The 22,964-nt window shown below is 29.0% G+C and overlaps 2 protein-coding genes across 3 annotated transcripts; one reads left to right on the plus strand and one right to left on the minus strand.

Annotated features, from left to right (window-relative positions):
• Positions 1–11,703: 11,703 nt before the first annotated feature.
• LOC107939149 (xyloglucan endotransglucosylase/hydrolase 2) lies at positions 11,704–13,725 on the plus strand. Its single transcript, XM_016872430.2, has 3 exons — positions 11,704–12,270; positions 12,828–13,021; positions 13,099–13,725. Exons 1-3 carry the CDS (start codon positions 11,989–11,991, stop codon positions 13,496–13,498), a joined length of 876 nt encoding a protein of 291 aa, XP_016727919.1. The 5' UTR covers positions 11,704–11,988; the 3' UTR covers positions 13,499–13,725.
• Positions 13,726–15,634: 1,909 nt separating this feature from the next.
• LOC107939129 (uncharacterized) lies at positions 15,635–18,802 on the minus strand. Of its 2 annotated transcripts, none has more exons than XM_016872407.2 (7): positions 18,171–18,802; positions 17,926–18,028; positions 17,233–17,831; positions 17,050–17,152; positions 16,317–16,921; positions 16,126–16,224; positions 15,635–16,046 (listed from the first exon to the last, which is right to left on the minus strand). In XM_016872407.2, the coding sequence occupies exons 1-7, from the start codon at positions 18,705–18,707 to the stop codon at positions 15,966–15,968; spliced, it is 2,127 nt and encodes a 708-aa protein (XP_016727896.2). In that variant the 5' UTR covers positions 18,708–18,802; the 3' UTR covers positions 15,635–15,965. The 2 variants fall into 2 exon arrangements, with proteins under 2 accessions (XP_016727896.2, XP_016727897.2); XM_016872408.2 differs by having other exon boundaries at positions 15,635–16,041; positions 18,171–18,762.
• Positions 18,803–22,964: the final 4,162 nt, after the last annotated feature.

Genomic DNA, 22,964 nt, shown 5'->3' on the forward strand with positions numbered 1-22,964 from the left:
TTAAAATTAAAATGTAAAAAGTTTTTAAAATGATAGTAAAAAAAATCCAAGAATATTATTGTCAAAAAAATGCGAATAATGATGTGAATAATAAAATATATAAAATATAAAATATTAAAATATCAAAATATTAGAATAATAATAATTAATATTGACAAATAAAAATAAAATAGAAATAAAAAATGTACATAATATATATATTAGAAATAATAATGATGTTTAAAATCAATACTATTAATAATACTACATCAATATGTACATATATAAAAAATAAATACGTGATAATATTAAAAATATGTACATAATATAGTGTTAAAAATACATACATAATATAGTTAAGATATATACATAAGATAACATGTAGAAAAATATATATATAAATAATATATTATTAAAGATATATAAATAAAATAGTATAAAATATATATATACGTAATATAGAATTTAAAATATACCTAATATATTAAAAGAATATATATAATATAATATTAAGAAATATAATAATAACAAAAAGGAGAGAGAGGGAGAGGGTGGATGATTTTCGGCCACAAGGTCGGCCATCGTTCGGTCGCCGGACCACCGCCGGCGCCACCGTACACGGCAGCCGGGCCTCAAAAAAACTTTTTCGGTAAAAATGGGTAAGCTTCCTCCTTTTATTTTTTTTTTACTTTCGTATAAAAGAAACAAAATAAGATTGAAAAGAAAACAATAAGTAAACAAAAAACTTAAAATGAGAATAGACAAAGAAACCTCTTTTGCTTTGATCTTTGATTAATCTTCAAAAAAAACTAGCTTCTCCAAAAACTAGCCTTCACAATAACTCTTCTCCTTAATTACTTTAAAAAGAAACCTCTCCAAAAATCCTTTACAATAACTTTCTCTCCCAAAAACTCTCCAAAAAAAATCCCCCAAAACTCTCCAAAAAATCCCCTCCTCATATACAAAATATGAGAAGGCTTATATAGCCATTTGCAAAATATTTTTTTATTGTTTATGTCTTCATTTGTAGGTACAAGTTGTGGTGGAGCAACTGTGGTTAGTGGAGTAGGTAATGGAGCAAGTGTGGCTAGTGGATTTGGTGGTGGAGAAGGTGTGGCTAGTGGAGTTGGTGGTGGAAAAGGAGTGACTAGTGGAGTTGGTGGTGGAAAAGGTGTGGCTAGTTGAGAAAAGTTTAAGTTGTGGGCTAGGTTTTTTATTTTGATTTGGGCTTAGGGTTTGGGCCATTGGGGTTTTGATGTAAATTGGGCTTTGGGTAGTTAAGATTTTGGGTTTTGGGTTTAATTTTGGTGGGTTAGGTAAGGCTAAATTGGGTTTTGATATAAATGGGCTAAAATTGGCCTACAACACCTGGCTATTTGAACCATGAGATGGTTCCAGCTCCAAGTCTCAAACCTACAGCTTGCAACTGGAAAATCTATACAAACAATGGAAACATGAGATGGTTCCTATTAGCCTCCAATAAGGAAAAATCAAATTTTGAAAATAAAATGAAGTAAAGGATACAACAAGTAACATATAATTTGTCAAAATTTTGAAAATATAAATGGTTTTTAGGAGGGTTTATTGTATAAAAGCTTTAGTAATTCATTTCAGTTATTTTCAAATATAGTTTTAGTTTCATTTATTAATAAATCAAACTATATTTTATATATAAAGAAGGGTAAACTACATTAATAGTCACTCAACTGTTAAAATGTTTCTTTTTTGTCACTTAACTATGAAAAGTTATAAAATAGTCACCCAATTATTTGACTTTTTCTTTTCTGGTCAACAGTCGTTAAGTACTATTGTAAAAATAACAAGATAACTTTTAAAATTGGCATAATAACAAATTTAATTCTCAACATTCACACATTACCTAATTTAGTCCTCAAGTATGAATCTTATAAAATCGGTGAAGAGTGAACTGATGAAGACAAAATCTTGTAAACCATTAGTTTCCCATAATCGAAGTATCGAAGAGTGAATTATAATATTGGGTTTTTGGGTATTTCTATTTTTGACATATTTTTTATCAAATTTAGCTGATGAATTTTTTTTGAATTTTTTTATGTGAAATGATCTAAAAAAAACAAAACTACAATAAAGACCAAATTACACAATATGTAAACATTGATTGTTAATTTAAGGGTTAAAATTTTTATTATGCCAACATATCATTCTTCCGTCGGCCATTTAATACCTAATGACCAAAAAAGAAAAATATCAAATAGTTATAATTTAACTTTTTATAATTAAATAAACTAAAAAAATTTACTCGAGTTTCAAATATAAAGTCTATCTTGAACTGGCATTTTGACCCAATGATTCAAGTCTACAAGTAAAAGAGCTGTTTACCCTTTGTTCTAGGTAAGGTTTCCCACAAACCTAAGCCAACAACAAAAAGTAATTTACCTTTACTCAAGGTAACGTGTATATATATATATAAAGAAGCTGACATGAATGTTAACAATTCAATCAAAAAAATTTTCATAAAAATAATAATTTGACCAAATTTTAAAAAATAAAAAATATTGAAATTAAATTTATAATTTTTTTGATAATCTCATTATAGGTTCTGATTATATCTATATTTTTTTAATATAATGTCTAAACCTATTCATAATCTCTTTCTAATCTATTAATATTATAAAAATATATTTCAACGTACTTAAACTCGTATTCTCTTATATTTTTCATTAAAAAAAATAAAATTCAAACCTAAAATCTAAACTATAAATTTTCGGAACATCCAAACCACATATTTTAAATTCTAACCGTTATATATATTATTTCATTGAAGTCATACAACTAGGAAAGTAAGAATTGTACAAAAATTTGAATACCCTAGAATTGATTTCTTGTGAGTGTTGGTGAAGGAACTCAAATTCCAAGAATATGTTATAGCAAAAAATTCCCCTTTAAAAAGGGCATATCAATGATGATGTTTTTGTTGCCATTTCATAATAAAAAAGGAACCCCTCTCCCCCCCCCCCCAAAAAAAAAAAGCATAGGAATCAATCACGCGTCTAATGTGACAGTCCAATTACAAATGGGGGGAATCTTTAAAGAAATTGCAATCATAAAATTTTAAAAAAAGGTCCCCCAACTTTCACACTCACCACCGCCGAGCTACCTTCTTTCTTGATGTTGGGTTGGTGAATTACATATGTTCAACCATTCCCCCATTTCTTTAGTACTATCAACCAACAACATTCATGAGAAAACGTTAGCATTTGTCAAGTCATGGCGTTTATGAAAGAGAATGGAAAGAGTGTTTCAATTCGGCGTCAAAATTTTATAAGTATAATAAAGGGGAGGAGGTTAAGATTGAATCGGAAATTTTTGAAGAGTAAATTGATTGAAAATTTTATATTTTTGGAGAAAGGCCGTCATTACTTTCTTTCCAAAAGATAAGATTGCAGCATAATCGTTTATATATCTCAGGATTTTCTTCTTTTTTTTTTCTAATGTGGGATTACTAAGCATTACTTATTTCTTTAGAGCATTTGGCATGACACTTACGTGCTCGCCTAAGTATGAGTATAACTAGTTGTGATAAGCCATGTCAAGCATTCCAATTAAATAGATAAATTAACTAATCATAGCGAAGTATCATGAGTGTTGAAGTGAACGATAAAGTAAAGAATTTTTTGGGTTTAAATTAAATTATTAATTTTTAAAATAAAAGTGAATATGTTTGAAATACTTTGGATCCATCCCTAATTGTTTTGAGATTTAAGTAGTTTAGAAGAAAAGGGAATTCAATCCTACATTGAAAAATGAAAATATGGATCTTTAATTAATTGCTCCTATAAATTAGATAATGATAACAAGGCACAAGCATACATACCTCTTCCATGCATTTCTTGCAACCACTAAATATTCGCGAGCATACATACCTTTTGGAATTGGTTAAATTTTGATGTAAGTCCTTGTACTATATGTAAGTTATGAATTTTGTCCCTTTATTTTAATTTAGTCATTTTTTATCCATGTACTTTGTGAATTTTAACATTTCAGTCTAATCAAATGATAAATGTTAAATTCATTAAGTTCTATTATTTCCCAAATCTGATGTGGCAAACATATTTTCAAATGTGCAACAGCTTACTATTTCTACATATTACTAAAAAAAAAGCCAGTTAATGGATTTAAAGATAGTTGCTTGGGTTAAGATTGGAATTTCAAAATTCGAAATGTACAGGGATTAAGGACGGTCCAATTGGAGAAAATTGGCTGAATTTACAATGTTACGCATAGTACATGACTAATAGTAGAATTTATCCAAACAAGTTTGGTTGTTACCGTTTGGCCTAGACTAAAATTGACCAATTTGTAAAGTACAAAAACCAGGGACGAAGCCAAAAAAAATAGGGGGAGCGGAATTGAATTATAAATTTTTTAAAAGAATGTAATTTTACCATTTATTAGTTTATAATTCCATTATTTTTGAAGGGACTAAATATAATTTTTTTCATGTTTAGGGGGCCAAAATATAATTTTATCATATATTAATCTACAATTTTATTATTTTTAGAGAGACTAAACTGAACATTTGCATTTTTAGGATGGCTAAGCCCCTGTCAACCTCCTAACTTTTCTTCTGACATTGACTAAAAATAATCAAATTAAAGTATAAAAATTAAATCCAGCTTATACAAAACCCGAATTAAAACGGATGTATTAAAAATATTTCTAATTTGAATATAATATATATTGATTTGCTTTTTAAATGCAATATTAGTTGTGATTTTATGCAAAATTTCAAATACGGTGCATGCATGTATCTTTTATAACAAAAATAATAATAATTTTTTTGAAGTCCCCTGATATTTAAACAAATGGTCCCCCAAGGGATAGAGGTTATCTCAATTTCACATTTGAAAGAGCTATAAATAATGAGACAAGTAGGAACCCAACTATATACATGAGCTGTTCAAAGCTATTGCTTTTGGTTTCCTAACCTTCCAATCAATATCATTCATTTGCCTAATTTATTTCATTTATTTTTCTTCCTACATTGTAGATATTTAGCTTTAATATACCTATCAACTTACATAAATCATTCAATTTCGATTTTGATTGATTTGATTCATCGACAATTTATTAATTAATAATACAATCAATAGAATTTAAAGCTCAAGTTCGATTAATTTATTCGTGTATTATTACCAAATTAATATATATAGATAATAAATAAATTTAAATAAACATTTTTTTATTCTGAAACATTAATAAATATATTATAAATAAATTTAGAAGTAAATTTTTCATTTTCTATTGGCTCAGTTATATAGCTTCTTTAAAGAAATGGAAAGCACCTACCTACATAATGATTTGATCGTTCCTTCGTTCACATTTTAACCCTATAAAATATCGAAATTGTCTCCCTTGAGTTTATATTTTAAGAATTTTATACTACATTATCCGTGTGCATATATACACGTTCGTTCTTGATATTTTTGGGACCTTCAGTAAAATAATAAATTGGGACCCCTTGTAAAAAATTTATAAAATGTAATACAATAAAATAAAAATATATACTAGTAATAAAATAAAAAGATTGGGGCCCTCTTTTTTTTCCATGTACAATAAAGCATCGATCAGAAAATAGAAAAGGTTGAATTTTTTTTTCATTAAAAGCTAAAGAAAAAAATTTTTTAGGCCCCTTCCAGCCCTGGACCCTGAACTGCCGCACTACCAAACTACCCCAGGGTCGGGCCTGCATATATATAAACAACGCCTTTAGCTCACGTGCAAAGGCACATTCATGAAATTTTTTTTAAAGAGTCAGATTTAAATTATAAATCTTTAAAAAGAATTTAAATAGAGTTTCATCATTTAAAATTTTATTATTCTTTGATAGATTAAATTATAAATTTTTATGTTTGAACGGATCAAATTTTAAAAAGGTCATAATATAATTTTACTATTAGATTAACTTAAACTTTTACACATTTTAAAGGAACGAAACTAAAAATTCTATATTTTGAGGGTGAAGGCTAGCATACCCCACTAGCACTACCCATGTATTTCTAGATTTATCCAAGTTTAAAATAAATAAAAAAAGATAAACTATATTTGAGGTCGTTAAATTATTAGTAAATTTATGTTTTGATTTTTAAATTTAAAAAATTATAAAATGGTCATTAAATTGTTAAATTTTTAAAAGAAAAAGTCCGGCTAGTGTTGTTTTCAATTGAGGGCTCAATTAATTATTGAATTATTTTCAAGGGGCTTTTTATATAATAAACCTAATAAAAAAAGGTTACATATTTATATAATCAAGGGATTTACTTTAATTGGCCATTATCTCTGATGGAGAATAATTGGAAGGATATAATAATACATCATTTGGTGCTGATGTGAGTATAATTATGTAACACTAATTGCATCCAGCAATACAGCATTTTAGATAGGTAATGGGTTTAGATAATTTTAGCTATCATCAATTATGATCAATCATTGCTATATAAATACGTTATTATTTTAATCATTGTTTTTATATGTGATGTTAAACTCTATAATGAGAGATAATCTTGTTATGGGTCATGTTATTGGTTGGTTTGTGGGTTTAATCGAACCAATCAGTTAATTAATTTATTAATTTATTTATTCAAAAGGTTAAATTATTTATTCGATTTAATTAAATAATTTATTAAAAATTAAAAATTCGATTTAACCGATTTGTCTTAGTTTAATCAATTCATACCAATATTTGGATCAACAATTTAATATTCTTCCCCAAACCAGTTCAAACAACCTTGCTCTAAAGTATAAATGTGTATCGATTGGGTTCATGTCAAGTTTATGTATCACATCAACACCATATATAATTGTTCAAGTTTTGATTTGAAATATACGTATAAGATTCTTATAAAATATTTTTTATTTAATATTTACTATTTTATATACTTTTTATTAAACTTTCATAAACAACTTAAATATTTTTAATATTATAATTTAATTTTCATATAATATAAAATATGATATATATTGAAAAATGGGTCAACTAGAGCCTAATTGTCAAGTTTAGAATCTAAGCTTAATTCATTTTTTAAATAGAACAATTTTTTTGTCCGAGTCCAGTTTTTAAGTCTAATAAAGGAAAACTCTCTCAAATATATTAGTTCTAGAAGAATTGAAAACCGGGCTAATCAAAGCTTAGTTGTGAATTTTAGAACACAATCTAGATTTATATTTTAAACTACCTTAATTTTTTTGTTTAAGTCTAATTTTTTTTAAAAAAAATCTCTCAAATATTGAATAAGCTTTCGAGCTTAAACAAATAGCCTAACTCTTAGACCGAAATAAGCATAATCAAATCGAAACAAAAGAGAACAAATTTTATATAAATACAAATTTTGTAGTATAAAAATAAATAAAAATTATTCAATTTTAAATTTATTAAATATTGTCTCATGGCAACAAATCCGACTAAAACTCAAAAATAATAACATTTTTGCACAAGAAATGTTAAAGAGACATTTTCCCCTTTCCCTTTAGAAAATATTAGAGCTATTAAGAGTCTTTTTGAATGGGTGTTTATTTTTAGTATGGTGTATTTTATTTTTTTATTTCATATTACAGTACCGTTATAATATTTAATCTCATCATCCTCACTATTTTTAAGCTAAGAGCAATTTAGCTGCTCTACTTTGCTACTAAAGCAACGATGATGATGATGATGATGATGATGATACAAAGGTTTTCTAATAATAGCAACAAATTCTCTTACTTTTCCAAAACAGGTTACTGAATATCTGGTCCTTTATTTATTTTCTTTTCTGACCTTTTCTGAAGTAAAATAAGTAGATAAATTATTGCATATTACCTCATAAAGATTATGTTACCAATTGTGAATGTGTGTGCATAGTGAAATCGAAACCATGCGTGATTTCACACCTCATCTAAATTGGTTCCATTATCATGGGGTCAAAGCTATTGTCATAGGGTTCAGAAAAAATGTGAGCTTAGGATCTTAGCATCTTTGGTTTTATGCACTTATTTTTAAGTGATGGGCTTCAAATAAATTTGTACTCAAATCTGGGCATTTGCCACCGATTGATTCTTTCGTTATATCAAAAATGGGTTTAGGAGAGATATGTTTAGGGTAAATTATATAGTTAGTCATCTATGTATTAACGGGTTTCTATTTTAGTCAATATCGATTTATAAATTTTTTTATTTAATTTTCAGTCATCAACGTTATCATTTGTTTCTATTTTAGTCACTCTCCGTTGAATCATTAATGGAAATGATGGCGTTAATTGGTATAATTACACATTTATTCCTAAACATTTAAACATTCTATCAATCAGGGGTGAAGTCAAAAAATTTTTTTGTGGTAAAATTAAATTGTATATTTTTACGATAGTTAAAATGCAATTTCTACATTTTAATACGCTATATGTTTATAATTTTTAAAAGAACTAAATCAAAATTTTATCATTTTAGGAGGTGAAGTGCAATTTGACTTATACTAATTTAAAATTTTATAAAGTATAAAGAATCAAAAGTAAAAATTTTCTATTTTAAGGAGGCCAAAGCCCCTACCAGCTCCCACCATCGTCCCTACTATCAATTTAATTCTCATTTTAAATAATTAAGCAAATTTAGCTCTCTATATTTTTAAATTTCTATCAATTTGTATTATGGGAAAGCAAAAATCACATAATAATTATTCAGACAATCCACAAGGATGAGGTAGATGATGACAAGTCATCTTGTGAAATTAGGGCATTGATGTTTGTCATCCCTACTTGTGGCATTTCCATGTTACAAATTAAAGAAATTTGTAAATATAAATGATTAAATTTATTAAATTATTTAGTATTGGGATTAAATTAAGAAAATATGTAAGTATTGAAGATTAAATATATAATTGTACCAAGTTAAAAATTACACAAAATTCATATACACAAAATGGTACATAGCTTCCACAATTTCAAGACATCCCTTCACATGATCATCACGTTTTCCTTTATAAAAATAAATAAATAATAGCTGTAAAAATTTGAAAAATAAAAAATAAATAAATAAATAAAATTCCATCTTTCTTTTTTGTGCAAAGGACCGATAAGAGTCACGCAAAGCCTGCGAATGTACCTAAGGTATCTTTTTTTTTTTTGCAATTTGCATTATAATTTCAAAACTCAAAATTGTGTTCATTTTGGTCCTTTAATCTATTTTCTACCCATCAATTATCACTAATTTCACACAAGAACCGTCTAATAAATATAAAATGATATAATGTAGTGTTCTAGCTTAATTACTTTTTCAAAACACTTAGTGTCACTTTCAATTTTTCAACCATCTAAACAACATCATTTATCTTAAATATTAATAAAAAATTAAAATCCACGCATCTAGACGTTAATTCTCGATTCAACTGATACGATTATCGGATTCGTTGCCTTTGTTTCTTGGCTTTATTCAACCGTGCTTCAAAATTTGACAATTTTCTTGATACTAGGTCAAAAATTGTCCTAATGATGAGATTTTATAATCTAATTTGAGTAAAGATTTTTTTTTGAGGTTTTAAAACAATGGGAAATTTACCTAAGAGTTTGAAATGTGATACATATAAAAACAAAAAACCATACCCAACGGTCAAAGAGACAATGATACAACAAAACCCTAGTGTTCTCGTGACTCTCTTAATTTCTTTGTTTTTAAGATTATTCCCATTTTTAAAAGGTAGAAAAAAACACACACACATTAAAACCATTAAACATGTCTCAATCAAACATGATAGTAGTAATACCATTAACATGCCTAAATCAAGCATGATAATCTTAGAGGGATTGTTATTCGGTATATTAGTGGTGAAGTTTTTATTTATTCTTTTACTTTTGTAGATTGACATCGAGTTATCTCTAAAATTAGGTATATAAAACAATATGATTTAAATTAAATGTTATTATTAGTTAGAATAGTTAATACCATTAGGTATTTCGGTTGAAATGGTGGGATTTTTTTTTAGTAAAACATTTCTTTCGACACAAAAAAACATAAAATCATGTGAGTATGATAAGTTGAAAGTGATGTTTCTAGGTAAAATTCATGTCAACATTCTGGGGCGAAGTTGAAAATTTCTTTTAGGAGGGGTTGAAATTAAATTGTAATCTTACAATTTTAATAGCCTATATCTTTATAGTTTTTTAAAGGATTAAATAAAAATTTTATCATTTTTAAAGGGACTAAATAGAAAATTTTTCATTTTAAGGGGTCGGGCCCTGCCAATCCCCCTAACTACGCCTCATATCAACACTTTAATTAGAACAATTAACAGTGTTAATTAATTATTTGATTAACTAATTATTTTATAATGGTAAATTGCCAAATCAATGCTTTCAAGTTGAATCGATAAGTGATGGTTCAACAAGTTCGATCAATTATATATAATACAGAATAAAGAGAACCGTTGTGAATTAATAAAAACCGAAACTGGCTTAACAACATATGAATAGTTGTTTTTGGTGATTTTGTCCCATATTTATTGCCCAAATGTTAGAATTTGTATTTATTAATTTCTCTAGAATTTTTTGAAATTTTTAATCATTATTTAACATATTGAACTAGGAACCAATTGTTTAATTTATTTAACCATAGATCTAATTCTTATAACATAAAACTAAATTATACTAAATTAAAGTATATAAACTAAACTACAAATTTAAGCATAGTAGAGGGACCAAAATCAAATTTTGACCCAATAAAAATGTATTAAAGAAGAATTTGCAAGCAATAGACAATGACTCGGATACCATTTTGAACACATGGCAAACGTTGAATGGCTAGAAATTACATATAATTAGTGGTCCATCATGGCTTAAACTAAAGACACTTATTCCCCATCCATGATCCTAGTTGTCATCCACCCACCTATTTTTAAGCAAATCATAGTAAAGGGACCCCCTTCCTTCTACCTCATTTCCATGGGAAACAAAATCATTGTACATAGTTTTTCTCACATAAAACCAAATCAAAACCCCCTCCTTTTTTTCCTCATTTATTATTCTTTGGGTTAATATAGCTTTTAGTCCCTGAACTCGATAATTAAGTCAATTTTGATACCTATATTTTTTTGGTCCACGTTAAAATCCAAACTTAACAACTAGGTCCATTCTGGTCCTTAAACACGAATTCTAGTATAATTTGATGTTATGGCACTCTAATATTGTGTCATATCATCACCTGAAATTTAATAAATAATTTTAGGTGATGACATGACACAATCTTGAAATGTCACGTCATCAAACTTTTACTTTTTCCAAGTTCAAGGGAAAAAATGGCATGGTTATCTGAACTAGACCTAATCGGCCAGTCGACACGGTTGGACTAAGAACCAATTGAGGTACTAATCCAAAGAAATGCTTTGAACCAATTAAGCTGGGAATCAATACGGATTGATTGAATCAAACAGTTGAACCAAATTTTTTTTATTTATAATGTTTTGTATGAATTTTTTTATGATTATTTAATCGAATAGGATAGATCGGTTGAACTAGTCAAATCGATGGCCTAACCAGTTCGACCACTAGTCCAATTCTGAAAGTCTTGCAAAATGGACCTAGTTGTTAAGTTTAGTTACTAAAGTGGATAACAAAAAAGTACATGTGCCACAAATGAACTTAATTGCCAAGTTTAGGGAGTAAAAGTTATATTAATCCATTTCTTTATTTATATAGTTTAGTTCCCTTTTGTTTGCTAAAACCCAAGAAAAGTTTTCAAATTCACCCTTCCCCATAGGCACAAAACAAAAGCTTCCAAACATCCAGCTTTCATTGTATTTTGCTAAGCTGTCACCAGCTTTCCTATTAGGCTCTCTCCCTCTGTTATTGCCTCACGCGTTACCCCCACCTCTCCATACCATCAAATCCCCACCCCCCTTCTTTCATTTCCCTATATAAATACACCCTCTCTTTGAAAAAATATCCACAAAACCCCTCTCTTCTTCTCTCTTTTACTCATTCATTCTTTAGTTTCAATATCAAAGCAAAAATGGCTTCTTCTTGTAATGTTGTTTCAATGGCTTTACTGGCTTGTTTGGTGTTGAACTCCTTGGTTTTTGTTGCCCATGGTGGTGACTTTTACCAGGATTTCGACCTAACATGGGGTGACAAAAGAGGCAAGATTTTCAATGGTGGCAAGCTCTTGTCTTTGTCTTTAGACAGGGTTTCAGGGTCTGGTTTTAAATCCAAGAAAGAGTATTTGTTTGGAAGGATTGATATGCAACTCAAGCTTGTTGCTGGCAACTCAGCTGGCACTGTCACTGCTTATTATGTATGTTAAACATATAGTACTACTTCATTATTTTGAATACGCTAGTTGATATGCTATCATCAACTATTATCTTAACAGTTAGATTATACTACACATTCTTTTTTAAATAATGGATAAATTAATTTTTATATTTTATTTTAAAAAGAAATTAATTTGTTTATTAAAAATGTTATTTATTATTACTATTAAAAATTAATTTTTATATATCCGCAAGTTTACATTATACATATATTTAATAATAAAGATAGATAAAACTTTAAAAATAATAATTAAATGTATATAAATTTATTATTTTTTTAATAAAAATATTACTCTTAATACCGAAACTTGCATACTCCGATAATAACAATAGAATTTGTATGGACAAAAAGAAGAGGAAAAAGTATTCTTTCACAAGAATGAACTTACTATTTTGGTTTTTAACCAATTCTTTTGGTTTTGAACCATCCCTATCTTTATGACCTTTTTCATGCTACATACATATAGAATGTGTTACAAAGCTTTTATGTTACATTTTAGAAGTGTTTTTAATGTATTTCTTTGTGTATGTTTTGCAGCTGTCATCTCAAGGGCCAACCCATGATGAGATAGACTTTGAATTCTTAGGGAATCTGAGTGGTGACCCTTACATTTTACACACCAATGTCTTCACACAAGGCAAAGGCAACAGAGAACAACAGTTTTATCTTTGGTTTGACCCTACAAGAAACTTCCACACCTATTCCATCATTTGGAAACCCCAACACATCATGTAAGAACCCATCAAATAATGTCTTCTACTTTGTCTTTTGCCTTAATAACATTAGCTACTTTTTGTCTTTTTCTCAGTTTCTTGGTGGATAACATCCCCATTAGAGTCTTCAAAAATGCTGAATCCATTGGTGTACCGTTCCCCAAGAGCCAACCCATGAGGATTTACTCTAGTTTATGGAATGCTGATGATTGGGCCACAAGGGGTGGGTTAGTGAAAACTGATTGGGCAAAAGCACCTTTCACAGCTTATTACAGGAACTTCATTGCCAATGCTTGTGTCTGGTCAGGAAGAAGTTCATCATGCGCTAAAACTAACTCGGTCTCCGCCGGTGCATGGGAAACAAACGAACTTGATGCACCAGGAAGAAGAAGATTAAGATGGGTTCAAAAATATTTCATGATTTATAACTATTGTACTGATTTGAAACGTTTCCCTCAAGGTGTTCCACCAGAGTGTAAACGCCCAAGGTTCTAAAATCAAACCTCTCCTCCTTTCCATGTAATATATTCTTTTTTTCACTACTTTCTTACTATGTATTCAAGTTGCACTCAACTTGATGCTTGGGGATGGATGGAATAAGTTGCTATTATTATTATTCTTTTTTTTATGTATTTTTATTTCGTTTTGTTGCTTCTTAAATCATCTTGAAAATAGATGTAAATTCCCTGTTTCTGATAATAAAATTTTCCTCTTTTTTAGTACTTAATATTCACTCAACTTCAAAGTAATTCTTCCCCTACCACAGAGGTAATCTCCCGTGACCAATACTCATGTTTAATATCAATATCTCAATCTCAAAACAGGTTGATATATTATTAGGATATCCTTACTATGATGCACGACAATCAGACTCTCAAATTTACTCAAAACAATCAAGAACACCCTAAAGTTTCGCCTCATAAACACGAGCCAGATGCATCCGGATTGTAATCTAAAAACAACCGACTGAGGAAGGAAAAAAGAAACTCGACTTTTTTTTAATCTAAATTTTAATTTTACCAAATTTTAAGTTGATTGCTGGTTGCGATTTGTTGTTGGAACAATAAATGTAATTTAATAATCTTTATATCAACAAGTGGGAATTAATGACATTTTTAAAATGAGTACCAAGATTTTTTATTTAATAATAATATAATTTTTTTTTCTTAGTAATTATGGGGCAGAAGGTCGTACGAATTATGGGGCAAATTTATGGAACTAAAGAGCTTTTGTTTTAATGTGTGTCAAAGGATAAGGCTCTCCTGTCCTGAGGGAAGTGAAATAGTATCACGATGCAATGCATGCACCAGTTTCACCAACTTTATTATTATTAAATTAGGGATAAATCATCATTTAGTCTATAAATTTAATACCTTTTTCATCTTGATCCTTGATCATTAATTTCATATTTTGGAATAATTTTTTTAATTTGATTTTTGAAATGGCATGTCACGCTGATATCATACAGATTATCACTCTAAAATTTCCAATTGATGATATGTTAGAAATCTTATGTATTATATTTTAATAAAATCTAAATACAAGGACTAATATTAAAAAAGAAATTGTCAAATTTCGAAATTAATCCGAAAATTTTGAAGATATAAAAATATTATTAAATGATAAGGAAAGGGACTTCACCGAGTTCCAGACTGTGAAACTGCAGCTACAGTCCAAAAATTATAGGATAAGCCTAAAAAAATAGCCATCACATCACGTGAAGAAGGGGTGGTCTGACTCATTTATTATCTTCTATATCTATTATAATATTTTTATAAATTTTTGTATACCAATTTAGTTTTTTAAAAGTATTGTTATAAAATTAATTATATTTTGTTCTTTATTCAGAAAATAAGTAAATTAATTCTTATATATTAAATTAAAAAATTAATTTTTTTAAATTTTTATCTATTTTGACAAAAAATTAATACCATGTGTATCACATGTTGACATATATAAACCGATTTTTAGTAGTAAAAATTTATGAAATTTTTAATATAATAATCAATTTACTTTTTAATCTAACCTATGTGAATTAATTTATTATTTAATACAATCTGAATCCTTGTATAAATATCTCAATAGTACTTTTACTTATTTTTTAGGTCTGTTTTATCATTCTTGAAAACTAACCCTTGGTGTCATTTTTTGGGTCCATTTTAATACTTAAATAATTAAATTTTTAAATAATGGCTTGATACAATTGTTAGACCAACAATAACTGAATAAATAATTAAAAATTCATAAAATTATTAAAACATAAAAAATTATTAAATCGGTTCAAAAAATTCAACTACTAATTTTTATCCTAATTTTCAAGCCATTTCTAATTCAATTGATTCAACCACTTTGTTCAAACTAATATACCAACAATTGATGTTCAATCTAATTAATCCGACAGACCAATTCAATCATGTTCTAATAACACTAATCACATCATCTTAATAAGATCCAAGTTCAAACACTAACAATTATATTATCCCCATATAAAATAGTCTTATTTTCCCAATCAATTTTTGGGTGCTGCTTCTAAAAACAAACCCATTGTTTTAAAGCAGTAAAACCCAGTTAGCCTCCATTAAAAAATCTGTGCACAACCCCACAATCAAACCAATGGAGATCAAATTGATATGCAAGCAAAGAAGACCCACATTCTTTTACATAATAATAAGTATATACAGAACTTTAGAAATACAAGTGAAAACCAATTCCATAACAATCATTCAATCATAACTGATATGCACAAGTTTTCTTTTCTTTGCTTCATTTTTCCTCTCATTCAAATTGGATGCTTGGTTCAATCACAGGATGACTTCAAAGCCATGTGTGTACTCGAATGCATGAAAATACCTATATCTAACACTCACAGCAGGAGCAACGTTGCTTCATAGCTAACTATGAAAAGCAACAATCACAAAGAAATCATACTAGCTGCCATTGCAATAGTTTCCCGACTTTGAAGCTATTTATTTGATGAATCGGCTATTGGAATGACTTGTTCTTCTACATAACTGGCGAATCTCACTCTTGGTCGCTGCCTACACTACATTAACAAGAACTTAGATTGTAAGGCAAGCATGGATCAAAATGCTAATGGACGGCAAAGTGCAAACTATACTTACTGGCATTCTGCAATGGATGTTTAGATCATAGTTCATTTCGCCGAGACGGGTTTTCGCAACTTCTTCAGCTTTGGAGGCCTTTTTACAAGCTTCTTCAACCTGAATTGAGCATGTTGGAAATTTAGCACAAATTTATATAATTATGTCTAATCTATACGAAGTAAATGGATAAGAGTTCATTTCATATTTACCTCACTGATGAACATGGTAGACTGATCTTTAGCAGCACCAAAAGCAGAATTTTCCAAAATATTCCGTAGGAACGATAACTCTTTAATCAAATCTAAGGCCACTTCTTCAGCATCTAGCATCTGATTTCTCGAGAATTCGAATGATCTCTCTGCGTGAAGCCGAAAAGAAGAGCAGTTCAGACAAGTACAAATACCTCTACAACCAGGAGGATTTCTTTTAAGAATTCCTTTTTTGAGACCAACAATAGGAATTGCTGGAGTAATAGAGGCTTCTCCAAAGCTATCAGCTTCAATTTGATTTACATGGTTTGCACATTTCACAATAGACTTTATGGCATCCCCTTCGGTTTCTAAGGGTAACCGATAACACAATGGTTTAGCACCGATGATAGATGACACGGCTGGTGGCTCAACCACAAGTTCCGGGTTCGTTTCTTCTAGCCTCTGGTTTGCATCCAATGCAGCATTTTTACCAAGTGTTGCCTGTTCCTGTTGCAAACCGATAGCAGTAGCTGCAGTCACAGTGAGCCTAATACGATCACTATGCTCTACATGAGAACTTTTGCAATTGGAAGCTCCGGTGCCTGCATCTTTGCCAGGAACACCTGATAAAGCAAGCATACAAGTGAAAAGGTTACAAAAAGACTCGCAATCGATTCTTAAAACAATAGAAGTACTAGAAAGTGAAAAGCATTGGATGTGCAAGAGACGGCCTAGGAAGTAAAGAACTCACAGGAGTAATCATTTGCTATGTCTATCAAAAATGGAAGCAATCTTTTATAACTGAATGAGCCAGGTATTTTAGATAACTTCGGATGCAACCGTGAATATGGAACCTATTCAACATCACAAGGCCAATTATATTAGCAAATGAGTTACCATAACTGAAAATACTTGCAGCTTGATAGCATCTTACCAACTTGTTCTTAGGACTTGTGTCTAAGCTTTTATCACTAGGGGTTTCGTTCATCGACTTTTCAACATCAGTCTCGGATTTAAACATGTCAGAATCCAGTCGAGTCATTGGAATACATTGTCCATTCAAGTCTTCAATTTGTTCCACAGCTTCACCATCATTTACTTCAATCTCAGACTGCTGTAAATCACCATTAGAACTTGGTGGAACTTCATTATAATCACCAGATTCACACTTATTTTCAACCATAGACAAAGTCTGGTCCAAAACTTCTAGACTTTGAGCATCACAAGGAGTTTCAACATTAATTTTTGCATCATCTGCCAACATTTCATCACTAGAAACACCACCCGAAGAGCAATTCGAATTCGGGTCTTCATATTGCAACTCAAATTTCTTAATCTCTCCATTAACAAGTGTCATCATAGATTCATCCAATACCATATTCAACTCCTTACCAGAATCACTATTATGACCCTCCAAAAAGCAATCACTCGCCGCAGATTTATCTCCCAATGCTTCTTCAACATTTGAACCCAACATGTTCTTCTCTTCAAAACCCTTTTCAGTTTTTTGACAATGACCCCTTATTGGGGACCCTGTGAAGAATCATATGCAATAATGTTATAATCCCATAGTTCCTTTTTCCAACCAAAGCATGAGAAGGTAACAAAACCAAAGCAAAGGAATTACCAGAAGATTCTTTTTTGATATCCATCAAATAAGGAAGCAATCTTCTATAACTGAACGAGCCTGGCGTTTTGAAAAGCATCTCTTGAGAACATGGTCTTAGAACCTACACGAAACCCCACATACACAACCGCCATTAAAAACTGATTAATTAACTCAAATTATGAACAAGATGAACATAATTTTCAACATATGGCAAAAAAGTACCAACCAGGACATTACTTTAAACAAAAAATTTAAAACCTTACTGTTTTTATTGAACAATTGATGCCGTTTCTCTCTTCATTAAGCCCCTTTTCTTTGCATTCATCATGTATCTTCATGTCTTCACTTCCGTTTCTTTCAACCTCTTCCTTAATTCCAAGGATCTCAGCATCTGGTGGGGTAGATTGCCCAAATTCCTCCAAATCCCCATTTTCACAACCTTTTTTCTTTTCATCCAAACAATCCCCAGCAACCTCACTTTTCCCCAGATTCTCGGCATCGTCCAAACAATTAGGAATTACCCCATCAGTAGAAGAAGGGGAGAAGACCCGTCTTAACCGGAGATCTTTGATGGATAAATCGTACCCCACCGATGAATCTTCAGCCAGTGATCTTTTTTTGGGTTTTTTGAGAAAGGGTTGTAGACCTTGGTGGTTTCCTCCGCCGACGGACTGGGTTCGGGATTTTCCCGACCGGTTGCGATGAATATGGATCTGGGATTTGCTACGAGTTATAGTTCCCATTAAGGGATGAAGAGATGGCCGCTTCCTTTTCTTAGAGATTCCCTTTGAGTACTCCATCGTAAACCCTCAGAGGAACGGTGCTTGTGAGCTAGAAAGAAGAGAATAATCGAGTTCCGCGGGAAGAAGAGGGATGATAAAAAGTATTTGAATGCAGAGCGGGAAAACGTGTGCTAAGCTTGGCGGGAAATAATATGGATTTGGGCCTTACCATTTATGAATTTGCTTCCAAAAAAAGCCCATAATTTTCTTTTGCTCTAAAACTAGTACATATTTGAAATTCGAGTTGGATCAAATCCTTAAACAAAAAACAAAATACTCTCGATATTATTTTAAGATCAAACTTCTTACAACTTGATTAAATCGATCGTAATAAAAATTACGTGACATTTTATGAAATAATACAAAATAATTTAATTTCGCTTATTTTTTTAACCTTATATTTTTTGTTTTACAATTGAATAAATTTTTGCACATTCAAAAAAAATTAATACTAAATAAGAGAAAGGTATAATATAAAGTGTACATCAATACACCCACATGTTTAAAAAAGACTAAGTTACGTTTACTTATTTTAAGAAGTTAAGAGAAAAATTAATTCTAATAATATATATTTCGAAATATTTAAAAATTAAAGATGATGAAATTATAATTAAAAAGACTAATAAAATTTTATCTTTTGTTAAATGTACCTAAATTATTATTTAATAATAAAATATTTTTATTTAAATTAATTATAAAAATATTAATAGAGTGTTAAATCGAAATATTTGTGTGCTTTATTTCGAAAAACTTTGAGCGCAATATTGGAATGACAGCAATATGATGTACAAGAATTTTTTTTTTAAATTAAGATTATTTTTATCTAAATATTATTTGTAATTATATTTATTAAAAATTTAATTAGGATTAAATTTTATTTTTTATATTTTGCTTAGATAAATATTTAGTTTTATTCTTTAAAAATTTGTAGGATTAGAACACTAAAAATTAATTTTCTGAAAATTAAAGGGGAATGACGGCGCTACTTTTGATTCGGAATTTCGGGCAGGGAATAAAAAATTCTCTTTCTTTTCTTTCAAATTGTACTCTTTTTCTTTTTTTATTTTAGTTTTATTTTTTAAAAATTCTTTTTTTTTCTATTATAAGCAACTAAATTATTTTCTAGTTAAAAGTCTATGAAATTTCGGTATTTGAGTTGTGAGATTTGAAGTTGCACTTAATAGTTTTCGTTTGGGCATTTACTCTCTCTTTTTTTTCAGTTCAAGAAATAGATAAGATCGTCTCGTACTATTTTTTTTAGTGTTGTTTTAAAAAGAATCTCTTGTACAGTGTTGGGAACGATACATAGTTAGTACAATTAATTCCGCGTGAAATTACTTTACCGAAGAATAAGTTGGCGTGGTTCAATTGGGAGTGAAGTTGGGTGATGCCATAAGATTAATTGATCTGATTTAAATGATTTGTAGGATTGAGATCTTTAATTAGAGTCAGGTTCTTCTAGTTTGCAAGGTTGTCAACGGATTAAATAGTGAATGTGTCTTTCGAGGAGTTATTCGTTCAATAAGGGTAAATCATTGAACGGTTCCCACGATTAATTTATAATTAAGAAAGAATTAGTGGTTGAGGCATCAGTGATCAATTATAACTGGTTTACCAGTGAGCGAGAAGACATCCATAATCTGTAGAGGAGGGTATTGTTTACAAAGTTGCCAAGAAGGCACAACCTTCAAAATCAAATAAGCCACCATCTTTAATAGCTCTTCGCATTACTTTGTGAACCACCATAATTTTAATGGCTTTTTGTACCATCAACAATGTGAACTACTATCGTTGTTAACCCTAACATTTTGTGTAATTTACATTTGTACTCTTTCTTTTTCCTTTACCCTTTAATGAAACCAAATCAAATAGAAAGCTATTATACTCAAATCAAATCAAACTCAGGGAAAGAGAATGAGCAAAGATGCCTTATTTGAACTTGATTGAAATCTATCCATGGCTTATAGATTTAGGGTGAGCTAAATTCGATTTGATTTAAAAAAATTCGATAAAAATTTTAAATTTTAAATTAAATAGTTCAAGTTATTTGGGTTAATCAAGTTATTCAGATAAACTCGAATAAAAAAAATTAAGTTTTTCGGTTTAACTCAAATATGAATTACACAATTCAAGTTATCTAAAAATCTAAATAAATAAAGACAAAACTATGTTGTTTTGATAAATATTTACCTTTTCTAAAGTTAAAAGGCTACGTTATTTTGATAAATGTTTACTTATTAAGTTAAAAGGAAAAATCGTTACATTTGTTTATATAGTTAAATAATCTTGTACTCCCTCTACTAGTTATATAATTGATCCATGTAAATATAACATTGAGTATAAATAATAAGATTCATTACATCGACTTGACTTGACTTAAAATTTTTTGACTCAATTCGATTAAAAAAAATCAAATTGAATTCGGTTGCTAAAATAAGATTCATCAACTTTACTAATTCAAAATTTTTTGACTCAAATTCGACTCGATCAAATACTCACCCTTATATAGATAAACGTAATTAAGTAAAGGTAAAAAAAAACCCCTAAATCATCAGGTTTCAATCTATTATGGTTATAAGTAAAACAAATTGATTTTTGTATTAAAATTTCTTTATTACTAGATAAAATTTGCCCGTCTACCTTGTATATTTACAAATACAAATTTTTTATAATTTTTAATATAATTTATTATTTTTTATAAGAATTTATTAAAGATGCATAGAGTTCATAAATATTTCATATATTTTTTATTTAAAACTTCGCATGCGTTAAGTATGTATTAAGTACATATTTATAAGGAAATTTTAACTTCATAATCTAACAGCACGTTTAGTTCGCTGTATTGGAATAAAGGCGTAATGGAATAGACGAGTAATAGCAAATCAATTGTTTGGTTGAATGTAATGGAATAGAGGCGTAATAATATTCTTGTATTTGGTTGAATGGAATGGAGGTGTAATAGCATAAGGGAAAAAATTGAAATGACTAGAATACCCGTAGCAAAAATTTGTTTAGGTAAATGATTATTGCTATTGTTATTAAATTTTAATAAGATTATTAATATCAATAATAAATAATTTAATCATATTTTAACATAATTATTTTTAAATATAATTTAATAAAATTCTTAATATTAAATATTCTTATATGAATTTACTAAAATCATAATATATAATACTATAAAAATAATATATAATATATTTTATTATTTTTAAACCGCAATACATATTTAATGTGCTAAAATATCATTAGTGAAACAAATAATTTAATTATTCTACAATAAAAAAAATATTAGAAGTAATAAATAACTTGAGAATTATATTTTACATCCAAACATAATATTCATATATTAACAAAAAGTTACATAATTTCATTAGTTTACATGTCATAATATCCAAACATAATATTCATATATTAATAAAAAGATTAATTTACTTTTTAATTTAATATATAAAGAGTAATTTACTCATTTTTCCAGTGGAAAGGGCAAAATACAATGCAACTCCTAATATAATGGCTTCTATAGTACTTTTACCGTTTTATTTGTTTTTTAAGTATTCTGAAAGAATTGGATTGCTTTTAGCATAGAACAGAGACCTATTACTGTGCAACTTATCAAATGGAGAATTGGAAGGTTGTTTTTTGGTAACTTTGATGTGCAACATTTGGATTATAATTTCTTTTGCAGAAATGATCATATGAACGAATTTCTTCTTCTATTTTTTGTTCATTATAACTTGAGAGAGATTTCCCACAGACAGGATGGCTGTTAGAATAAAGCCTCATGGTGAATTCTATATTATATATTGGGATGCCTGTATATAGATCAGCCAAGTGCTAAGAAAAGCCAAGTAAACCGCAAGGAGAGTTAAACTATACTTCATTTTCTGTCAAATTAAGACCATCTCAAATATGCACAAGGACTTTGACAAATGTTGGTGAGGCAAATTCATCTTTTGCACAAGGTAACTTAATGACATTTACTCGAGCAAAATCAGAATATAAAATTGGTGAATTCACTCAAGGGTATGTCAAGTACATACCTATATCTAACGCTCATCAATTACATCCAGTTATAGATGTGGAGTATCTTTGCTTTTCTAAACTCAAAATCAATACTTGACATTGGTTTGCTTAAAAAATGTAAATAGTAATAATGTCTATCAAAATATCAACAACAACAATAATTAGAAAGGTTTGAGAGAAAAATTCATGAAAAAGAATTAATATGGTCATTCATGTGCCAAAGAAGTCCTAAAAAGTGCATTTATATGA

The sequence above is a fragment of the Gossypium hirsutum genome, chromosome A02, assembly GCF_007990345.1.
Source record: "Gossypium hirsutum isolate 1008001.06 chromosome A02, Gossypium_hirsutum_v2.1, whole genome shotgun sequence".
Classification (NCBI taxonomy): Eukaryota; Viridiplantae; Streptophyta; class Magnoliopsida; order Malvales; family Malvaceae; genus Gossypium; species Gossypium hirsutum.